A 22504-nucleotide genomic window follows, 5' to 3' on the forward strand; every position below is an offset into this window, starting at 1 on the left:
TTGGATGACTGTATGGTATCTGAATATATCTCAATAAAACTGAATTTTAAAAAATTTAAAAAACAAAACACTCCCACCCTTGCCTCCTGCCAGCATTTGAGTAGCCGTACCCAGTGGTGATATTTTGCATGTCTTTTGACAACTCGTGCCATGGACTATCAGTGTCATCTTTATCACTGGAAATAGAGTCATTAGTTGCTTTGAATCTAATCAGATTACAGAATCAATTCCACAAACCCCAGAACAAATTCAGAAATCTCATCCTTAAGTTTCTGTTTCTCAAGAAGCACTACTGGTACCAAAGCCATATTCGGGCTCTCCAGGGAAATAGAACCAACAGGAGACACACACACACACTGTAAATACCGTGAGATTTGTCACAGGAGTTGGCTCATGTGGCTGTGGGGATAAGCAAGTCCGAACTCCGCAGGGCAGGCCTGAGTCGGAGACTGGGAGCGGTCCCCAGGAGAAGCTGGAGTAGAGATGGAAGGGGCCTGGCTGCTGAATCCCCTGAGCTTGCACTAAGGCCTTCACTGACTGGTTCGGATGAGGCTCCGCTCACCGCAAAGCCTCTGTTGGCTGCAGAGCTGTCAGCCACAGACGCACCAACCGACCCATGACTCACACCCAGGAAACACCCTCACAGCGACATGCAGGCCAGGGCTTGCTCGACCACCTGGGCACCATAACCCAGCCAGGGGGAACATGAGCAACACTGTCACACGGCTCTTAAAACATCTAGAATTGGCCGATCCATGGAGACAGAAAGTGGACCGCAGGCCACCAGGGCTTGGGGACAGAGAACAGGGAGCTCTTGCTAAATGGGGACAGAGTTTCTGTTTGGGGTAATGAAAAAGTTTCAGTAATGGAAGCCAGTGATGGCAGCACAGCATCAGGAATATAATTAATGCGACCGAACTGGACGCTTAAAAATGGCTAGAAGAGGAAATTTTATGTTTTTTACATATATACGGATTTCCACAGTGACCTTTTAAAAACCCTGGGCAGTGAGCCCGGCCTAGCAGGGACGAGCTCCTGCACCTCGGGGACACAACCTGTGGCGAGTGCACTGCCCACGCATGCGGAGGCCAAGGCCGCGTGTAAAGGGGGTGTCTGCTTTTCTTGTGAGAAACAAGACCAAGGCTCAGGAGGAGTGTGGGCTGGCTGCAGTCGGGCCCCGATTCACCTGACGTCGCACACAGGCGGCCGCAGGTCCAGCGGGCCGTGGGCGAAGGCGCAGTGCGGCCCGTTCCTGGCGCAGTGGCCCCGGGCGTCCGTCTCGTGGATGCACGTGCCCGTCTTGTAGTAGCGGAGGTGGTACTTGCGCTCCGTGTCCCCCGTGGTCCGGTGCAGGTACGGGCACCTGGGGAGACACGGACACACGTGTCAGAGGCGGGCAGGGCTGGGAGCGGCCGCCAGCGCACATCCACTCCGCCCAGTATCCAGCACCCAGTCGGCAGCAAACACTGTTATTCCCCACCCCAGTGTCTGCTCTGGTGCGAGAGGCTCATGTCACCCAACACGTCACCAGGGTCTGTGCAGGCTCTCCCCTGGGGCCCTCAGACCTCCACAAATCCCTCAGTGTGCAAGGAGAAAAACAGGAGCCGAGTTTCCATGAAAATCAACCTTTACATCTCTTAAAAATAAATTTGAGACTTGTATAGAAAAACAAAGTTTATCTGCCGGACTTAGGCCATGCCACTTTTCCGGATATAACAATATCAGAGAAGGTGGCCTCTACCCCCCACTGTCCTGGTGCTTTTGGGGACACCCCCCCACACACAAGGAAGGGAGGGCTGCAGGCCTGGGGAGAAAAATGGGGGGTCCTGGACATGGTGGGGAGCTGGGGCTGAGAGAGAAGCAGATCCTTGTTCAAGTCACAATCCTACAAGAGTCAGAGAAAACCTTACGTCACACAGAAAAATTAACTCAAAGTGGATTAATGATCTAAATTTAAGAGCGAAAACTATAAAACTCACAGAAGAAAACAGGAAAATGTCTTCAGGACCTTGTATTAGGCAATGGATTCTGAGATTTCCCACCAAAAGCATGAGCAGAAAAAGAAAAAAAAAAAAAAGATAAATTGTACATTCATTGAAATTAAAAACTTTAATGTATCAAAGGACATGATTAAGGAAGTGAAAAGACAACCTACAGAATGAGACAAAATATTGGAAACCATGTATCTGATAAGGGTTTAAAATCCAGAAGATATAAAGGACTTCTGCAACTCAACAACAAAGGCAAACAACCCAATTTAAAAATGGGCAAAGGACTTGAACAGCCATTTCTTCAAAGAAGAGAGACAAATGCCAAGAAGCACACGAAAAGAAACTAGACATTACAAGCCATTAGGGAAATGCAGGTTAAAGCCACCATGAGATACCACGTTATGTGCACCAGAATGGCTACTGTTAAAAATATGGAAAACAACAAGTGCTGGGGAGGACGTGGAGAAACAGGCACCTTGTTCACTGCCGGTGGGAATGTAGAATGGAGCAGCCGCTGTGGAAGGCAATTTGGTGGTTCCTTAAAAAGTTAAACACAGGCGAACTCACCGCCCTCCCCCTACCTGCAACCTGACTCCCGGGGAGGAGGCTGAACCCAGCATCATGGGATTGAGAACATCTTCTTGACCAAAAGGGGGAAGAAAAATTAAATAAAATAAAGTTTCAGTGGCTGAGAGATTCCAAAAGGAGTCGAGAGGTCATTCTGGAGGTTATTCTTAGGCATTATATAGACATCCCTTTTTAGTTATTAGTGTGTTAGAATAGCTAGAAAGAAATACCTGAAACTGTTGAACTGTGATCCAGTAGCCTTGATTCTTGCAGATGATCATATAACTTATAGCTTACATAGCGTGACCACATAATTGTGAAAACCTTGTGGCTCACACTCCCTTTATCCAGTGTATGGGCAGATAAGTAGAAAAATAGGGACAACAGTTAAATGAATAACGGGGGGATGGGGGGATGGGATGTTTTGGGTGTTCTTTTTTACTTAAAATTTTTTTTTTTGGAGTAATGAAAATGTTCAAAAGTTGATTGTGGTGAATGCACAACTATATGATGATACTGTGAACAACTGACTGTATACTGAGGATGATTGTAGGGTATGTGAATATATCGCAATAAAACAGAATTTTGAAAAAACCCTTAAGACAGAATTACTATATGACCTGGTAATCCCACTCCTAGGGAATAACTGGAAACAGGAACTCAGATATCTGTACGCCAATGTTCACCTCTCAGCATTATTCACAATGGCCAAAAGGTAGAAAAGACCACAGTGTCCATCAACTGGTGATGGATAAACAAAATGTGGTTGTTCCAGTTTGCTAATGCTGCTAGAATGCAAAACACCAGAAATGGACTGGCTTTTATAAAGGGGGTTTATTTGGTTACAAAGTTACAGTCTTAAGGCCATTAAGTCTCTAAGGTAAGGCATCAACAATCGGGTACCTTCACTGAAGGATGGCCGATGGCATCTGAAAACCTCTGTTAGCTGGGAAGGCATGTGGCTGGCATCTGCTTGCTTCCAGGTTGTGTTTCAAAATGTTGCTCTCCAAGATGTCAGTGTCAGTTTTCAACGGCTGTCTTCAAAATGTCTGCTACAGCTGCACTGAGTTCCTTCTGTTTGTCAGCTCCTTTATATGGCTCTGGTGACTTAATTCAGACCCACCCTGAATGGTTGTGGCCACACCTCCATGGAAATCATCCAATCAAAGGTCTCGGCCCACAGGTGATTGAGTCACATCTCCATGGAAACACTGAATCATTAGGTTCCAACTTAATCAACACTAATATGTCTGCCCCCCAAGACTGCATCAAAGATAATGGCGTTTTGGGGGACATAATACATCCAAACTGGCACAGTGGTCTTTACATATGATGGAATATCCTGATACATGCGACAACATGGGTGAACCTTGAAAACATCATGTTGAACGAAAGAAGCCAGACCCAGAAGGACAGATATTGTATGATTCCACTTACATGAAATTACAAAAGACCCAAATTCAAAGGGACAGAAAGTAGAGTACAGGTTACCGGGGGTGGGGCAAAGGGTGTTTTGTCCAATGGGGGCAGGGTCTCTGTCCGGAGGGAGCAAAGGCTTTCGGTGACAGGCGGGGGTGATGGCAGCACAACATGGCGAATTAACAGCTCTGAACTGTGCACCTGGAGCGGCTGAGATGAGAAATTCTATGTTGTATATAAGGTAACACAATTTTTTACATCAATGTGAACTTTTTTGAGCTTGCTCATCGTCCTTATTGAGATTGCTCAGAAGTGAATATTCTTGTTCTTAGGGAACATACATGAGAGGATCAAGTGGTGAAAGAGTCTGGTGCAGTCTACCTGCTCTCAAATGTTTAGAAAACAGAAAGGTGAACAGATGACAATAGATGGATGGGGAAAAACTTTTTTAACTGTTTTCAGAAATCATTATTTGAATCACAGGTATTAGTTTAAAACTTATTTTTTTTTTAAATCAAACACACAGCTTCTCTAATAAAAATAAAGAAAGAAAAAATGACCTTCCGAGCTCCACCATGGACAGGCTGGCTGCAGCCCACGCGGAGCAGTGGACACCTGGTCGCCGACACAGAGGCCCCGGGCCCCTCAGCACGACGGCCGGCTCGGTGCCGGGTGGGAAACGGCCCCAGTGGGCCTGGAGCGTCTCGTCACACCACACAGCAGGAAGTTCTCATCCTCAGGGCTCTTGTCAGAAGTTCCCGCAGCCACAGATGGACCAATTCAAGCATCAAAAAGGAGATCGACTGTGTTGAGGCCATGAAAAAAAGCCACGTATTAACACTGCTGCAGGATGCTAGTGTACCAGTTCAGCACACGGAAACTGACATCTGGAGGCCAAGCAGCCCTTCTCCTTCTCTCCAACACCCACTGGCTCCCAAGGACCAATGCACAGGAGAAGAATTCCAGCTGACAATGAAGAAGGAAAGACAGTCGTAAGGCTGCCATTCGGCAGCCCAAACGAGCAGAATGAATGGGTCTTGGCCTCGTCCACTGATGGCCGGCAGGCAAGGACACAGGCAGCACCCAAGAGGTCACGCACTGTCACCCACAACAGACTCACACAGTTACCATTGAACAGTCTTTCCAAAAATAAAAACAAAGGTAAAACCCAAATCTCTCCAAGATGTATCTTTCAGAGATACACACTGAAATATTTACAGACATAATATGACATCTGGATTGGCTTCAAAATCCAGAAAGGAGAGAGGGGAGGGCCGGAGGCGCAGGTGAAACCCGACTGCCGATGAGATGGTAACTGTGCAAGTTGGGTGGCGGGACGTGGGGCTCATTCTATGAGCTTCCCTACTATTTTATATACTTGGAATTGTCCGTGATAAAAAGCTTAACATAAAAGACCTTAAAAGAAAGGAAGAGAGATTTCTGGAAAAGGAGACTAGCCTGGCTCTCACGCGGCGCCGAGCCCAGTGGCGGAGCTGAGTGAGGCTGACGCGGCGTCCCCGGCAGGAGCCTCCGCGGGAAGACGACGCGCTGCCGGCACAGCTCCCACCACACGGCAGTGTGTGCCGAGACATCAGGGTGCACTTGGATTTATCTGTGTGAATACACAGGAGACAGATACAGAAATAAATACAAATCTGTGTGTCTTTGTGAGTCAGCAGACAATCTGTTTCCCGGCTCTGTCTACACCCAGGTTCCAGGTTCAGTAGGGTAGGTGGGTCATCCACAGCTACCACTGTAGAAATTAAAACAGAGGAATGTCGAGCTGTAAATTTAGTAATGCAGTGAAACAACTGCATGTTCACATTAAAACATTTTCATAAAAAACTTTATTTCCCAAAACACCAAAAAAAAAAAAAATATTAGAAGAGCAGCATTGTTTTATATTTTTGAAATCTCTTTTATGTCTCGCTTCTTATAAGAGATTAATTCTCATCTCTGGCTCTGCATTCAGTAGGCTGTGGTCTGCTGTTCTTGGTTGAAGCATCTGAAGGGAATCTGGCCTCATCTAGATATGCAGATCTAAATCTCTGTCTTGCCTAGTTTCCCTCTGCTTAAAGAACTTCCTTTAACATTTCTTGCAGAGCAATTCTGATGCGTATGAATTCTCTGAGCTTCAGCTTGTCTGAAAAAGTCTTTATTTTTGCCTTCATTTTTGGAAGATACCTTCCCTGGGTGAAAAATTCCAGGTTTACAGCTTTTTTCTTTAGCACTTGAAAGAGGCGTCCTGTCTTCTGGCTGGCAGTTTCTAACAAGAAGAATGCTGTCTGCGTACACACCGTCAGTTTTCCCTCTCGCTGCTTTAGGATTCCCTCCATCACTGGTTTTTGGCGGGTAAGAAACAAGAAAGTACAGCCCATAGACGGGGAAAAATGCAGCCAGTAAAAACTATACCAGAGGAAGCCAGCCATGGGACTTACTAGACAAAAACTTTAAATCAGCTATTTTAAATATGTTCAAAGAACTAAAGGAAAACATGTTGAAATGTCTAAACCTTACTTAAGGAAAGTAAGAGAACAATGTTCCATTAAATGAAGAATATCCATAAAGACAAATTACTAAAAAGAACCAAGTAAAAATTCTGGAGGTGAAAAGTACAATAACTGAAATGGAAAAATTCACTAAATCTGGTCATCAGCAGATTCAAGCAGGCAGAAGAAAGAAACAGAGAACTTGAAGATAGGTCCATTGAGGTTTTCCAGTCTGAAAAATAGAAAGAGAAAAGGATGAAGAGAACTGAAAACAACCTCAGAGATCCGTGGGGCACCAACAAGTTACCAACATACAGGTGGTGGGAATCCCAGGAGCGGAGAGAAAGGGGCAGAAAGGATATTTGAAGAAACAGTGGCTGAAAACTCCCCAAACTTGACAGAAAGCACTAATGTGCATCCAAGAAGCTCACCAAACTCCCAAGTAGGATAATCCCGAAGAGACTCACACCTACACATATTATAACCAACCTGTCAAAAGCAAACACAAGGAGAGAATCTTGAAAGAGAAAGAGAGAAGCAACTGATCACATACAAGGGAAGTTCAAGAAGACTAAGCCTGATTTCTCATCAGAAGCCACAGAGGCCGGGGCGGTGGGATGACATATTTCTTCCACTGTATCTTCTATTCCTCCTCCTCTTCCTTTCCTTCTAGAATTCCAATTATACATTCATCCGGCCGCCTGACAACTTCCCACATGTCAGAGGCTCTGTTCATTATCTGTGTCCTTTTTGTATGTGTGGTTCTTTACAGATGGTCTCCATTGCTGTGTCTTCACATGTACTGATATTTTCTTTCACAGTGTCTAATCTGTGTAATCCCATCCAGCGTATCATTATTCATTTTAGATACCGAATTTTTCATCTTTAGAAGTTCCAGTTGGGTCTTTTTAATGTTGTCTATTTCTGATCTCATTATATTCATATTTTCCTTTATATCCTTTGAGGTCCCAATTTTATGTTGTGGGGTGTGATATTTCTGTTTTCTTCTAAAGAGTGTTATTCTTGCATGCTGTTACATCACTGAACAGGCTAAGCCAGTCTGACTTAGCAGCCACACCCCAACAGCAGTGTGCTCCCCAGTGCCCAGGTCTTGGCTCCTAAGCCCACCCCCACTCACAGGAGCGAGGGGGCCTGAAGAAGCGGCTGATTCTAAGTGTGAAGCAGGGCCTGGGCTCCAAGAAGGGCTGGAGCAGAAGGGGTTCCCAGTGGCCAAGCTGGGACAATTTGAGCATCAAAATAATGAAGAAGGCATTATAGCCCATTAAACACAGCAGAACACCCCGAGTCCAGACTGGTATGAAAAAATAAATGAATAGATCAATGGGGAGAAGAGACAGCCCTTGCCAGCAGTAGAATGATCACCAATAAACGCAAAAGGAGGAACAGAAATGGGAAATCACCATTCATCAACCACTGTGGCAACACAATGCAGCCAACGAACATCCAGACACCCAAAGGCTTTGCTTGGTGCGAGAGCAAAGGGGTGCTGGCAGAAAGCCAGGATGGGTGGCCTGGGACGAAAGAGGAGATGGCAGTGGGTGAGCCTGAGACACCCCCACCCCTGGCTGGGGGGTGCAGTGAGGAGAGCAGGCCTCAGCCCCAGACGGAAGAGGAGAGCAGCAAGGCCGGGTAGGGGCGAGGGGCGCTTGGAGGAGGGGTGGGAGTGAGGGACCCAGGGACCACCTTGCCCACCCAGAGCCTGAACTGGACCTGAGGCGCCCTCAGCTGCCTGTCTGCAGAGGGCAGGGGGCAAGCTGTGGGACAGCCAGCCCAGGCTGCCTGCACACCTGCCCCCTCCCACCTGCGGGCAGCGGGGCAGACAAGCTCCCACCGGGCTCGCCGATGAGGCGATGGGTCGTCCGAGACCCAAGGGACCCAGCCGGCCGGGGCTCAGCAGGTGCAGAGGCCCCGAGGTGGGCATGGGATGGCTGGTGGGGGGACGGGGCAGGTGTGTGGGTGGACAGGGCTGGGAGGAGCAGGGATGGAGCATCCAGCCAGGGCCAGGGGCTTCGATTCTGCGCAGTTAACGGGGGGCCAGCTGCGGGGTGGAGGGCAGCCTGGGACACGGTGGCCAGAGGACGCTCAGGAAGGGACTGGTCAGCGGTCTTGGGGGAGGGCAGGAGGGGTGGCTGGACCCAGGAAGGCTGAGGCAGGAGATGAGATTCAGGGTGCCCCAGAGGAAGAGCCCAGAGGAGCTGCCCCTGAACCAAACCCTGGGGCAGGGAAAGAAGAGAAGCCTCCGGAGGGGCCTCCGGGCGGCTCCTGAGGGGTGGGACACCGCAGGCCCAGGTCACCCGTGGCCAGGCCAGGCGTCAGCCGCCATCGGGGCCATCAAGGATGTGTGCAGCATCCCAGCCTCCCAGCTCCGGAGGCCCAAGCTCGAAACCAAGTGTGGGCAGGGGTGCTCCCTCCGCTCCTGCGGCCTCGGTACCTGCCGGTCATCCCCACACCCCTGGGCTGGTGGCCGTGTCCTCCAGGCTCTGCTCCTGCAGCCCAGGGCCATCTCCCTCTAGCTGCCTGCACCTCGTCTCCCCTCCTTTCAGGGACTCCAGCCCCCCTGGATCCAGCCCACTCCAGGATGACCTCGTTTCATCTAACCCTGCAATGACCCCGCCTCCAGGGAAGGCCTCGGCCTGCCTCTCCAGAGTCATGGTTCGCCCCGAGCACGGGGCTGGGCAGCACCGCTCACCGTCCGCTGCACTCTGCTCTGATCTCTCATGGCTCCATCCGGGCTGAAAGCCTCCCTCCGTGCATCAGTCCTCAGCAGCGGTTTAAGCACAAACACTGTGCTTCCGGAAGGCTCCTGCTGCCCTGGCCGGGGACTCCCTGGCCTCTGGTTGGGGAAAGGAGGGACGTTTGAAAGCCTCTACAGGACACTTGGCCCCGTGCTGGATGACGTCAGCGAGCTGGAGGAGGGCACGTGCCAAGTGGCAGCGCCCGCAGGGCCTCAGGAGGTCTCGGGGGGAGAGGGGCGCAGAAGAGGCAGAGGAGGGCGTGGGGGCAGCCAGCTGCCCACCGTTGGTGAGTCTTGGGGGCCATGCCTGCCCTTCCAATTTCTCTGTGCTGTTGAACTTTTTCCTAAATGAACACACAGGGAGGGTTTGGTGCACAAACAGACGACTGCCAAGGTACACTCAGCTGGGAACCGGCAAGAGGAGACCAAGCCCCTCGGACGGGGTGCCGGGACCCCCAGGCTGCCTGCCCTTCGTGGAGGGTGGCAGGGACAGAGCTTCTCAAGACCACAGCGCAGTCGAGTCCCAAATCCAAGCGTTAATGTTCTGTGAGCTGGGCTCCAGTCATAAAACCTGCTGCACAACAAAATGTCGCCGAATACGGTGTTCCAACCGCCACCCCACAGAGCCACGGTGCTCACGGGGTCACTGGCGCCCCTCTCTCGTGAAAGGGCGACCGGCCTGACCACTCATCCCAGCGGCCGGACGCGAGGCCAAGGTTCGAGTGAGCTGAGGACATTCCCAGACAACCTTGCGGCCAATGAGCCCAGAACCTTTCAGAACCTTCTGGGTCAGCCTTCAGCAGGCAGATGAAACTGTCCAAATCCCGCTGCCACCAGATCTGCTCAACTAGGGCCTGGAGATGTGATGAATGAAGGAAGCTGACAGTCACTTCCCCAAATCCCACTCTCAACAAAAATCAGGCGAATCGGAAGCCGACACCTCACGACATGTTGGCAGCAAGTCTTAGGCCATGTGCAGATGCAGAGCCTCGGCAGGGAGCGGGGGTCCGAGCCCCAAGCTGTGGCTCTAGCTTCAGAGCACCCCACAGAGCAGCAGCGACGCGGGGCCCATAGCCCAAAAGCCCCAAGGCTGGCAACCCAGCCCCGGCCTCCGACCCCTGACCTCCGACCCTAACACCCTGACGGTACAGCTAAACCTCCCCGGCTCTCGGTCGGGCTCCTGGTCCAGCTGCGTCATACTTACAAGGCTACAAACAAGGTCAGGCTCTGCCACTTGACCCAGCTCCGCTCGGGGCACTATAGCCATGGCAACCGGAACTGCCAGCAGACCAGTGCTGTCACCCCGCTGCAGGGTTGCCTTCTGCTTAGTGCACGGCCGAAAGGCATGAGCCGACCCTAAAATGCTGCTGGACGCAAAGAGAAGAAAGCGCCGCGCCCTGCAGGGCATCTGAGGAAGAGGGGGACCTTCCTCAGGGGAGCAGGCTGCCCACTGCCCTCTGCAGTTCTCTGCAGCCGTTCACCCAAAGACCCCAGCAGCCCCCGGAGCCCCATGCTGCGCCGTGGCACGCCTTCCAGCCAAGGCCGGAGGGGCTTGCTCTGCGGCCCGCTCGGGGGCCACCCAGATGAGCGGAGACCCAACCGTCCAGAACAGTGCCCCTCCCTGCCATGCTCTGGCTGGGGTTCTCCTCCCGAAATCAGAGACCAGTGATGGGAGGATCGTGGCAGAAAGTGAGAGGCCAGAGGAGGCGGGAAGGGGAGGGGAGAGGGGTCCCGTGTCCCCAGAAGCACCTGGAATCACCGTGGCCCTCTGGCAACACTCATCTGCAACCAGCCTGCGTCCACCAAACTCACTTAAACCAATTAGGTTCAGGAGGCACTTATTAAGATCAGTTTATGAGCCAAGCATGGGGTGGCGCCACCCAGGGCCCCCCACCTGAGCACACTGGAACCCCCTGGAGGGCTCAGCAACTGTGGACCCTGGCCCTGCCCCGGGTCTCTGGGTCAGTCAGTCGGTCTGGGTTGCATTTGCACTGCTGGCAAACTTCACTCCTAGGTGCAGACCCCAAGGAACTGAAATCAGGGGCTGGAACAGATATTTGCACATGGATGCTCACCGTGGCCTTATTCACAGTTGTCAAAAGGGGAAAGCGACCCAAGTGTCCATAGACAGATGAACGGGTGAACAAAATGGGGTCCGTCCGTACAACGGAACATTCTTCAGCTGGAAAAAGTGGCTTCCTGGTCCCTGAGACAACACGGACAGACCTTGAAGAAGCTTTGTGGAGTCAAAGAAGCCAAACAAAGAGAGATGAATGTCATATAATTTCACTCATATGAAATGTCCACAACAGGCAAATTCATGAAAACAGGAGGTAGTTTGGGGTTTCAGGGGCTGGGGCACAACCGCTTCATGGGGACAGTATCTGTTTGCCATGAAGAAGATATTCTGGAAACAAACTGCGGGGAGGGGACACCACACCGTGAACATACTTAATGCCACGGAACCGTCCACGTGAAGATGGCTAGTGTGGCAAATTTTATGTTATACATACTTCACAACAAGCAAAAAAAAGTAGACTGAGATGAGCAACCCAACACGGGCACAGGAGTAAATGACCGTAGGAAGGTGGGAAGAAGGCGGCTAGGCAGCTGCCCATGCGCACCCCCTCCTGTCGGACGCCAGCTCGGCTGTGTCCCCCACCCCAATGACAGCTTCCGGGGGCTGCCGTGCCCCCCAGCCAGCATGGAAACTCGGCACTGTTCCCCGACCCCGGGCTGTCTGCTCCAGCGAACGAGCCCCCCACTCTGCCCCCTCCCGCAGAGCCCCCTCTCCCAGGCACTCCCCCCGGCACCAAGGCCGCCCTGCCCCATGGCACAAGGCAGGAGGGGCCCCAGCACGGCCACCGCTCGGTGATCTCACATACAGTCTTTTCTATGTGTCTCTTACCTGTTCCAACCCAATAACGTGACTGTGCTTTCCCTTAAGCTAGTATCTCAACCAAAAGGCCATGTCTTCTTTCCTGACACTTAAATATGGCGCTGTGATGTTCAAGCCCTGCTGCTCCGACGGCTTCCTAAAAGCCCAAGCGGATGCTACATACAAGATCAGTGAAAGCCACTCAGAGCCCCCCGTGGGAAAAGGACTCCTGCCCAAGCCTTAGGCCCAAAGGCACCAATTTTATAAAATTAAATATTGCAAGAGAATCTTTCAGTGCAAATACTGGACTCAACGTGGCTGATAAAAACCAGCAACATCCAGCCTGACTTAAAAGGAGATACTTGGACAAGTTTTCTCTTGAAGTCAACACTGCCCCACAGACAGTCGGTCTTGGCTGTTCATGACAGGAAGTTCCAGTCACCCTCAGCCCACAGGAGCACGGGGCCTTGGCTCAGGGGCAGCCTTAGGGGGACACGCCAGAGAGCACGTGGAAAATGCCAGGCCTGGCAGCTTCTCCATCACCGGAGCCCCCACCACGGCAGGGTGCCAGGGCGCTCCCACCAAAGGCCCCCGGCCCCTAGGGAGCCCAGCCTGCAGGCAGCGTCCCCGGAGAGGGCACTCGGCACAGCCGGCGCGATTCAACGCTGGTGACTTCCATCAAGTCATCACAGACCAAAAGCTTCCCATTTCCAATCTCTGCACAAATCTCCCTTTTTCTTAAGGAACTGTGTGTATAAAACTCTACGAAGGTTTACTGCAGAGCTTTCATCACAGTAAAAACTGACACCACAGCTGAGTCAGCCCGAAACCTACCAACCCAGAAGCCACGCCACATTATTGGGGAGCCCACTTTATGCTGAATAAGGTTTTTAAAAAAAACTACAAACGTAGGCGGAGGCAGTCGAGGGGGCCATGGCCTCGGGGACGGCGGCTGTCCACGGCGGAAGGATGACGAAGGAGGTGAGAGGACCTTCTCTGCACACTCCAGAGTTGGGGCCTGTTTGATTTTTTTTCCCAGAGAAAAAGGACTCCTGGGAAGAGCCACCCCAGGTCTCTGCAGAGGGGTTCTTCTTTTTAAACATCGGAACTGACATCTGTAAAAGCACCCCCAATTCACCAAGAGTCTGCACACCCTCCCTGAGCTGGGAGTGGGAGGTGGGATTCCAGCTGAGCGCCCCGTGTGGGCAGCAGGGCCAGTGGGGCACCTGATGCCCCCACCCAGAGGGCTGGACACTGAGAAGCTTCCAGAGGCAAGAGGAAGTCATGCACCTGGGACATACCTGGGACCATCTGAGGTTGGACTCCTGCACCCCGTGGAAGGAGGAGGAAGCAGTGGGAACAGACTGGGGACGAGCGCATTCCCTGAGGCCTGCAGTAGCGACCAATTCCCACAGGGTGCTGGGCACTGAGGCCCCGCTAGATACAGGGGCAGGTGTCCGCCAGGCCCCAGCCACGCCAGGCGCATCTCCACCCGGCTGGATGCACCTCCACCCGGGGCCAAGAGCACCTCTACCTGAGGCCAGGCGCACCTCCACCTGGGGCCGAGAGCACCTCCACCCGGGGCCGAGAGCACCTCTACCTGAGGCCAGGCGCACCTCCACCAGGGGCCGAGAGCACCTCCACCCGGGGCCGAGAACACCTCTACCTGAGACCCGGCGCACCTCCACCCTGGGCCGAGAGCACCGCCCCCTCCGACCACAGTTTCCCACGGGGGCGGGGCCGGAAGCAACGTGCGCGGGGGCGACCAATCGCAGCTGGCGCCGGGAGGGGGCGTGGCGCTCCAAACAAAGCGCGTTTTCCCGAGTCCACCCGCTGCGGGATCTGCTATGGTCCGGAGGCCGGGAGGGTGCCCGCGCGTGGGGGAGGGGGGTGCCCGCGGGGTGGCGAGAGGAGAGTGTCCGTCCGCCGAGGAAAGGGGGTGGCGGCGGCGGTGCCCACGGGGGTCTGTGACCCTGGGGTGCCCGGGGAGAGGTGACAGTCTGGGTGTGGGCGATGGGTGGGGAGGGACCCGCTGAGAAAAGGGGGATGGAAGAGAGGCGGTGTCGGCTAGGGTACGACGACGGAGGGGCGACCGCCTCCTCAGGTCCCACCGCTTACCCCGCGGTGCCCCCAGCGGGCACCAAGAACAGCCCTCCGTCCTTACTTCACCAGAAGCTGGCTGCAGGGCCTCTGCTCCCGGATACACACTCCTGCTCTGAAGTAATAGGTTGGGAATACTCCTGCCCAAAGGGAAAATTCCAAAAACCACCAATGAACCGAAATACGAGCAAGTTCCCTGTCCTTGCTCTGCAAGGTAGGTCCCTGTAGAATTCCCAGCTGTGCTGCCTGGACCAGAATGTGCCATTCAACAGGACAAAGTCGGGGCTGTTCCGTTTGTGCCTGAAGGGCAAGTCCACCCCCAGGTGGACCGAAGACAGTGACCCACAGGGTCCGCAGGGTTCCCACCTCCCAGACACCACCAAGGGGCCAGCAAGGCACCCAGGGCTCAGCAGGCCTTCCGAAGCCTGTGGGAAGTCCCTCGGAAGTCTCCTGCGGGCAGACGTCCCAGGGGGCCTCCCAAACCAAGGACGTCAAACAAGCATCTTACACCCGTCTATCCCGGTGCACAGTAAACCAAATGCCACTTAGGACGCAGGCTTGTGGCTCCAGTTGGCATTTTGTAATAGATTACTTCCAGAATATTCACTTGTGCTTGGCCACTGTAGGCAGGTGCCAGGGTGAGAACTGGACCCAACCCCGATGCCCAGCATGGGGGCTCAGTCGGTAATGGGACGCCCAACTCTGGAACCTGAAACAGCTATTAAGACAGTTTCTTTTGTGCATTAAAACATTACCAATGATTACCGCCCCCATGGTCGACTCGGGTGGGACCAGGCAGCTGGGTTCCAGGTCTGCATTTCCACAACAGGATCCCCGTGCCAGCCTCAGGCAGCGGTGTCCCCACGGCCCGGAGAGGTGCTGACTCGGTGAAGGGCCATGGAAACAAGGGACCTGAGCCTGGGGCCTCCACCATGCAAACATCTCCCAGCAGCTCAGGAAGCGATTAAACAATGCATGTCCAAAACTGCGTAGAAGTGCAACACCATCTTAAAGAAGATGCCACCGCAGAGGTGGAGATGCCTAGCTTATCTCAGGTGTAGACTTCAAACTACCTCAACAACAAGGCTATTTAACTACCTCACCTGCAACCAAAGACTTGTCAAGAAGTGGTTCAAGCTTATAAAATGGTCAGACATAGAGCAAAAGTTTACTCCTGCCTGAAGCATTTTTTGAAAAATACAGGGAAACAGACATGACACCAGTTTCTGTGCCCAGGGCCAGCTCCCTTCCCCAAGGGGATCAGAGGTCTGAGTCTTCAGCCCCACCCGACTCAGACCCCAATTCCAAGGGAAGCTGAGCAAGCAGCCCCCGTTAGAGAGTCTGCACACGTTGCCGTTGAACCAGAATATACACACCGGCAGGAAAGAGTAAAACCTCCCACTATCAATTCCCACCCATTATGTGAATATATAATCTGACTCGTATTTTCTGGTTCTACATATTCCAAAATAAAGACATCTGTTCATAACACCATTAGGAAACTTGCAAAAAAAAAATAAATCAACCCAAACAAAACCTTGATTTCTATAAACTTTAACAGTGCTACACAAATGACAGTCTGCAAATAAAATAGCTTCCCTTACTATCCACCCATTTTTTTAAATTAAAAGTTTAAACAGCAAGAAAGAAAATATTTCAGGTGCACTCAAATGTAGCAGGAACAGATATTAGTACAAACTCTGGCTGGAAATCAACCAATGGCAGCTACAAAATGGTGGACACAGGGATGTCGTGCCAAATAAAGTTGTCTCTATTGCAGACTCTTTGGAAAACCGTGTCACAATCAGAAGTGGGAGGTAAGACAATGTTGGTTTATCTCGACGTCCCACACAAGCTCTCCCACGCGGTCCTAAAGATAGGGACGGCCCCCTCCCCCACCACCTCCAGCGTGAGAACACGAGCCCCACTGCACGGTGCCACGAGGTGAAAGGACCCAGAGAGCCTCTGACGCGCCACGGCCACGCTGCGGGCGGGGCCCGGGCAGCAGGTCCCTAGCAACGTCACCCCTGGGCGCGTCCGGCGCGCACTCACTCGTCGCCGTCGGGGCACACGCCGCTGGCCTCGTCGTACTTGGCGCAGTACACGTCGGGGCTGTAGTTGAAGGTGCCATCGCGCCTGCGGAGGGGTCTGCGCCGCCGCTGGTTTAGGAAATGCCAGTGGAAGCAGGTAAACGGCCTGTGCTGGGCGCACTTGTGCTGCAGAAACAGCGAGCACTGCTCTGTCCTAAACTCCTTTAGGTACCTAAAAAGACACACAGCGCTGCGGGTCGGGCGGCCGGGGGACTGGAGGACAGGGGCGACCCCAGGCCCGACCCCCGACCTCAGGCGCAGCCCTCCAGACCCCAGGCGCGGCCACCCGGACCTCGGGCTTTGGGCGCGGGCCCGCCATCCCAGGAGCACCCTGCCCTCAATCATTGGAGCGCCCCCAGATCCCAAGCGGCGGCAGGCAGAGTCCAGGTGAGAGGCCACCCCGACCCCAGGGGCAGTCCCCCAGATCCTAGGCGCAAACTGCCTCCCACCCCCACGGTCCCTGACTACGGGCGAATCCCACCCCAAGACCCCAGACGCAGTCCCTGGTCCCCAAGCCCAGGTGCCTCCCGGGCCCGAGGTGCCGCCCCAGGACCCCAGGCGGCAGCAGCCCAAGGCCAGAGAGTCGCCCCCCACTCCCAATACAGGCGCGCAACCCCGGCCCCAGACGCACTCCCCGGCCCCCAAACCCAGGTGCCACCGCAGACCCCAAGCGCCGCCTCCGACCTCAAGCGCTATTCCCGCCCCCAGGACCCAGGCTCCGTCACCCGGACGTTTGTCCCCAAACGAGGTTCCCGAACCCTGACCCTCGGCCCCCCGATCCCCGGCGCGATCCCGCACCCCAACTTTTAGCGCGAACCCCGACCCCTCGGGCCGGCGCAGCCCCAGACCCGGGGGACGATCCTGGACTGGGACTCTGACCCCAACCATGATCCCCGACCTCGACGTGGTCCCGGAGCGCGGGAGAGCGGAAGCGGCTGCAGGGGGCGGTGCGGAGGCCGGGCGCGCGGGCGGCGGGAAGGCGCGGACCCCAACCCCAGGCCGACTCGGGGACCGACGCCCCAGGCCCAGGGGCCGGGGCGCGCGAGGCCTTTTCCCGCTCCCCGCCCTCCGCGCGCCCCCCGGGGTCGGCGGCTCGGCATGCGGAGCGGCGGGGGCCCCGGCCGGGCGCTGACCTGTAGTGGGTCGGCTTCTCCGTCTGCGGGGGGGACCCGCTCAGCGCCGCCGCGGCTTTCGAAACCGACGGCATTTTCAGTCAAAACAATGCAGCGCGCATGCGTCGCGCGGACCCGCCCCCGCCGGATCTCCCCCCGCGCGGAGCCCACCCGCGCCCCCAACCTCTCCGGGCCCCGCCCCCGCCACGCCCCCCAGGTAGCGCTCGCCGGGAGGGGGTGGTCCGGGCCTGCGCGGTGTCCCTGCGTCTGCCCGCCCCCGCCCGGCCCGCCCGCGCCGCGGACAGCCGAGCGCAGCCCCCGCCCGGACACCGCCGGGACCCAGCGCGCGGCCTCGGCCATCCCCGCGTCTCGCGTGGCAGAGGGGCTCGCCTCCGCCCCGAAGCCCACCGCCCGCACCGCCTCTTCCCGCCCCCTGACACCGGCCGCCTCCCCGCCTGCCCATTCATTCGGCCAACGCTGACACTCCCCCGCGCGGGTGCAGCTGGCCCCGGGGACAGGCGACTGCAAGCCGCGCCCAGTGCCGGGACACACCTGCGGCCTCACGCGCCTTCACCCTCCCTGGACTCCCTGAATCCGCGCTCGGTGCGGAGGCCGCCAAGAATGAATCCAACCGGGGAGTGGGGGGAGGAGGAGTGGTCGCTAATGGGTTCGGGTTTCCTTTAGGGGTACGGAAATGTTCCAAAATTAAACCGTGGCCTGATTACACAACCCTATACTAGCACACTTTGAATTGTACACTTTAAGTGGCTGAATTGAATAGCATGTGAATTGTATCTCAGTAAAGCCTTTTTTAATGAATCCCGGAGGTTCCGTCAAGAGGGACACACACACACTAGGTCCTCAACAGGTGGTCAGTGCGAGCGGGGTGCAGAGGGAAGCCGGTGCGGAGCCCAGGAAACCATGGCGCCAGAGGGGCCGGTCGAGAGGGAGGGAGCACGAGAGGCCTGCGTTTCAGGAGAGAGCTGCCCCACAGGGCATTATTTACAAACGCGTAGCATAGAAGGCTTTTTTTTTTTTAATATTAAATTTCTCTAGTAATCCAAAAACGCAAATTAAAACATCAAAGCACCTATCGAGTTGGCAGATTCTTGTTTAGGACAGTAACCCACAATGCAGTGACCTGTGGCAGGCAGGCCCCCAGGAAGGGGAGGGCAAAGCCGTGCAGACCCTTAAGGAAAAGAATCTGTTCCATTTCTTGGAATCCAAGCTTTGGAATCCATTTCTTGGAACTCCAATCTAAAAATAATCACATCCAGACAAAGATGTACAAGGACAATTGTCAGAGAGCTATTTAGCAAAAACTTGAGACTGCCAAACAGCCCAGTAGTCAGGAAATGGTTAAATTATGAGTGAATTATTAGTGACAAGAAAAATGTTCCAGCTTAGGTTAGAAACAAAGAAAAATACAGTTTACATACATTCGTTCCCAATTATGTCAGTTATTTTTTTGAAATGCAAGAAACAACAGAAAAAGTTACCACAGATGGCTAGAATAAATATCTCCTTCGTATTTTCACTTTCTAAATTATCACTTTTACATTATTCAAATCTTGAAATTAAAATGATTTTAAAAATCAAGAACATGGTATTTTCCAAGAAGACCAAGCAGGAGCAGGAAGCAGGTGGGGACAAGGTCCACAAATTCTTAGGAGTCTGCCCGGCTGCAGGGGCCAAGAGGAAGTCCATGTAATTCCCAGGACTCAGACTGGAGGACTGGGAGATCAGAATAAAATTAAGGGGGATACAAAACAAAGCCTGGAAAAGGAACAGGCTGGGGTGGGAGACGTAAGGAGTTTAAGCAACCGGGGACCATTCAAGAGGGGTCCAGGGGGTGTCCAGAGCTCATAAAGAAAGGTGGGAGCTTCAGATAAAGGGATTTGAGGATCTCGGCCATAAAAGCGAGAGGTGAAGCCACCTGCTGTGCATCCTCGCCCCATGGGCAGCTTCCTTGAAGAGCTCAAACAGAGCCATGAGAGGCAGTAAGGATTGCCAGGGTCAGTTTTAGTACCTTGGAAAAATGTTCTTAAAAGGCCGGGTTAATACTCAGTCTCAGATAAAATAAAACCAGGGTTTCATGGAGAACCCGGAAGAGTGTCACCTTTTTTCACTTTTTTGGAGGGAAAATGCACAGCACTGCCAGAGCCTTCTAAGATTGCTCAATAGCAAGTGACCATTCGGTTAACCTCCTCTCTACTGAAAGCGTTCTCTTTTTTTAACATTTTCCTCCTCCTTCTGCCCAATAATATATCATTTCACTAAGTACTGGAACCACTTCCACTCTAGCAGCTTCATCAGTCCACTCCCACTCAAATGCTCGTTGAATGCTTTTCGGGGATGTCAACGTGCCAGGTACCCTGGGAAAAAGAAAAGCCACAGCCAAATTGGGAAATAAGACAAGCATACCACAAAAATAATAAAAGGATTAAGGCAAAAACAGTTCAAACTGACCAGGTCTGTTGTCACTCCTTGAAAAGTCCAGCTCTAGGGAGAGTCTGCCCACTGGCGCCAGCTGGCCTAGGGCCCTCCTTTTGCTTATTAAAATATTTATCCACGTCGCTGGCACAAAGTCATTCATTGACTTCAGATATGCCCTGGAGGCAACCTGGGATCTTGTGCCTATGATATGATACCCAACAAAACAATGCCACTATCTGACTTGTGTTTTTTTAAAAACTGCATTTATGCATGAAAAAAAATCTAGAAAGGAAAATGACAGTGTTCAGTGTTTGCTTCTAGGTGATAGGGTTACTGGTGTTTCTTGTTTTCTCCCTATTGCTTAATTTAGTGTCTCTGTTTTCCTACATAAAATATACATTGCCTTTGTAATATGAAGATTGCTTTCAATTAAAACAAAGATTCTTTTCCATTAGTTCTGCTGACTTTTTCTTCCCTGTAGTAGCTAGTGAGATAAAATGTAAGGGTTCAGGCTTGCATAACTGTTCTTCAACCAAAAAGGTTCACAAGCAAACAGGTCACAATCGCTCTAGGCCAGAGAGGGCATCTTAGTTCTCTGTTCCAGCTGAGACTACATAACCTGAGCTAAGACGGTCAATCTTTCCAAACTTGGTCTCTCCATCATTAAAAAGATGACGTGCTTGCACCAGCACCACCTCCCTCACAAGCATAAGTCAGATGTGTGCAGAACCTGGAGCACTTACATGCAAAAGCCTGAGAAGTCAGTATACTATCACACAAGCAGAGTGATCCAAAACCACTCTGCAAACACTTGTGTTAGAGAAATCTCCAGTTAACTTCTGCACCAAAAACACACAAAGAAAATGAAAATCTTCCACTGGAAATCTGAATGCATAAAACCTTCCTTTTATGCATTTTTAATTCAGAAGCACATTTTTCCAAGTAGTCACTTGAAAAAAAAAGTCATTAGATAACCCAAAATATTGCCCATAATTTGTCAGTTTTATTCTACTTAGAAAATTGTTGCTTCAGCAATAATAAAGTGTTCAGAAAGTTGAGAAAGTCCATTATTTTTGGTATGGTTTGATAATGTATTCCACAATTTACATTGAGGTTTCTTTTCTCAGTTCCTATACTGGAAGAAAAAAAAAACAAAGAAAGAAAAAGAAAAAAACTGAAAAATGTGACTTTTGGTCTATTAAATACTTTTTTTCTTTTTTTGGTGAGATGAAAAGGAGAAAAAAAGGAATTGCTTTAATTCCATGCTACCAAATTAAAATTCATTTTCAAATTGTTAGTGTATAAAACTAACATCAAAAGACACTATTTGCACACACTAGACTACATTATTAAATAAAAAGTTTAAGTCTTCCACCAGTTATTCTGTCTCAGAAAGCAAATGACCAGCAGAATGACACTGGATTACAAATGTCACCAGAAGCACTTCGAGAACACGATACTGTTGCACACGAATCTCACAGCACTCACTGCAACCAAAACCGTTCCTATGGATCTGAAAGCACCAGGTAATGGCAGGTCCCGATCTGCTACGATTCTGCTCTACCTCATGCGGGTCAGCGTGGCCTAGCGCGCCACCACCTAATCCTTCAGTGCTGGGGACGGAAACGGTCAACGGAGACAAAGGGCGTTGTTGTCCCTTCCCTTCCTGCTAGCCCCGGCGGGCACCGGTTACGTTCTCGCCCCGTCACCAGCAGGAGTTCCAAACTCCTCAGAACGATCGCTGGACTCCGGCATCTCTTCTTCCAACATCCGTTTCAACCACTCGTCCTTGTCGGTCTCCTGCCTCCAGTAGCACCAGACGACCAGAACCATGAGGGAGAGGCAGAGGGGGAGCACCTTCCACCAGGGTCGCTGCTGCTTCTTTCCCAGGGAATGCCCCACCGTCCAGAGACACGGGTTGACTTTACTGGAAGAAAACTTAAAGGGTCGGACAGAGTCGTCCTCTTCCTCCCCCTCGGCCAGGGGCTGGGCCCGAGCCCGGCCTCCGGGCGGCGGGCGGTTTCGGGAAGCCCAGCGCACAAGCCTCAGCGCCCGGGCGGTCCTGGAAGAGACAGAGCAGTGAGCACTCCGCCAGCCAGCCCGCCCGGCCGTCCGGCCGTCCTCGGCCCGCTGAGACTCACCCGGCCACGGGAACACACAGGACTCGGCTCATCACCACCTCTGTTCCGCGCTCCGCGCCGCGGCGCGCCGGCCTCTCGTCACTTCCGTCGCGCGAAACCGGAAGCCGGACGGCGTGCCGGAGCCCCGCTCACGACTGTAGAACGTGAGTCCAGTCGCACAACGGAAATGACGCGCAGTTCCCGCAGGTCTCTTCCGTCGCAGGCCCTGCCCCCGGCGGGCAGCGGGGGTATGTCGGGAAGTGTAGTTCCTCCTCCAGCCCGGAGCAGAACGGGGACGCGCGGTCCTCAGGTGCGGGCGCGCGGGAGCCGCGTGGGGCGCTGTGTCCGCTGCCACCGCTGCTCGGCTCCGCGGCTGGCGGGGCTAGCGGGCTCTGCGGGAGGGCCGCGGCGGCCGCGCTCCTCGGCGGGCGGGGGGCGGCGGTCCCCGGGCCACGACAGCGGGGCCTGCTGCTGCCCCCGGGGAGTCCTCCCCCGGGCATGGCCCCTTTCGGAGCCCGCAGAGAACGCGTGCCGGGCCGGGCGGCCT

General features: G+C 53.3%; 2 protein-coding genes across 12 annotated transcripts in view; both read right to left on the bottom strand.

Annotated features, from left to right (window-relative positions):
* UNKL (unk like zinc finger) overlaps positions 1-21531 on the bottom strand; it is a 61228-nt gene extending 39697 nt beyond the window's left edge. For 3 of the 7 annotated variants that reach the window (XM_037815445.1, XM_037815443.1, XM_037815441.1), the window contains exons 1-3: positions 17423-17514; positions 16252-16461; positions 1187-1363 (exon numbers count right to left, since the gene is read on the bottom strand). In XM_037815445.1, coding sequence (XP_037671373.1) covers positions 1187-1363; positions 16252-16461; positions 17423-17496 — 461 coding nt within the window. In that variant the 5' untranslated portion in view covers positions 17497-17514. Of the gene's footprint in view, positions 1-366; positions 1133-1186; positions 1364-16251; positions 16462-17422; positions 17515-21401 lie in introns of those variants that run through there. The other 4 variants (XM_037815444.1, XM_037815446.1, XM_037815448.1 and 1 more) reach the window with 4 other exon arrangements.
* On the bottom strand, positions 1282-22117 carry C21H16orf91 (chromosome 21 C16orf91 homolog). Of its 5 annotated transcripts, none has more exons than XR_005213717.1 (3): positions 21979-22117; positions 19871-21899; positions 1282-1363 (listed from the first exon to the last, which is right to left on the bottom strand). XR_005213717.1 is itself a non-coding variant. In XM_037815464.1 (2 exons), exons 1-2 carry the CDS (start codon positions 22008-22010, stop codon positions 21527-21529), a joined length of 405 nt encoding a protein of 134 aa, XP_037671392.1. In that variant the 5' UTR covers positions 22011-22117; the 3' UTR covers positions 18495-21526. The 5 variants fall into 5 exon arrangements, 1 of the variants encoding a protein (XP_037671392.1); XR_005213718.1 differs by lacking the exon at positions 1282-1363 and adding an exon at positions 10451-11457 and having other exon boundaries at positions 21402-21899; XR_005213719.1 differs by lacking the exon at positions 1282-1363 and adding an exon at positions 18495-19776 and having other exon boundaries at positions 21402-21899.
* Between the last annotated feature and the right edge of the window lie 387 nt (positions 22118-22504).

The sequence above is a fragment of the Choloepus didactylus genome, chromosome 21, assembly GCF_015220235.1.
Source record: "Choloepus didactylus isolate mChoDid1 chromosome 21, mChoDid1.pri, whole genome shotgun sequence".
NCBI classification, from domain to species: domain Eukaryota; kingdom Metazoa; phylum Chordata; class Mammalia; order Pilosa; family Megalonychidae; genus Choloepus; species Choloepus didactylus.

Excerpts from the sequence above, each read along its gene's own strand:
- C21H16orf91 (XM_037815464.1), bottom strand. The coding sequence starts at position 22,010 with ATGAGCCGAGTCCTGTGTGTTCCCGTGGCCGG. Across the intron at positions 21,900-21,978 it reads CTGTGTGTTCCCGTGGCCGG|GACCGCCCGGGCGCTGAGGC; the intron begins GTGAGTCTCAGC and ends TGTCTCTTCCAG.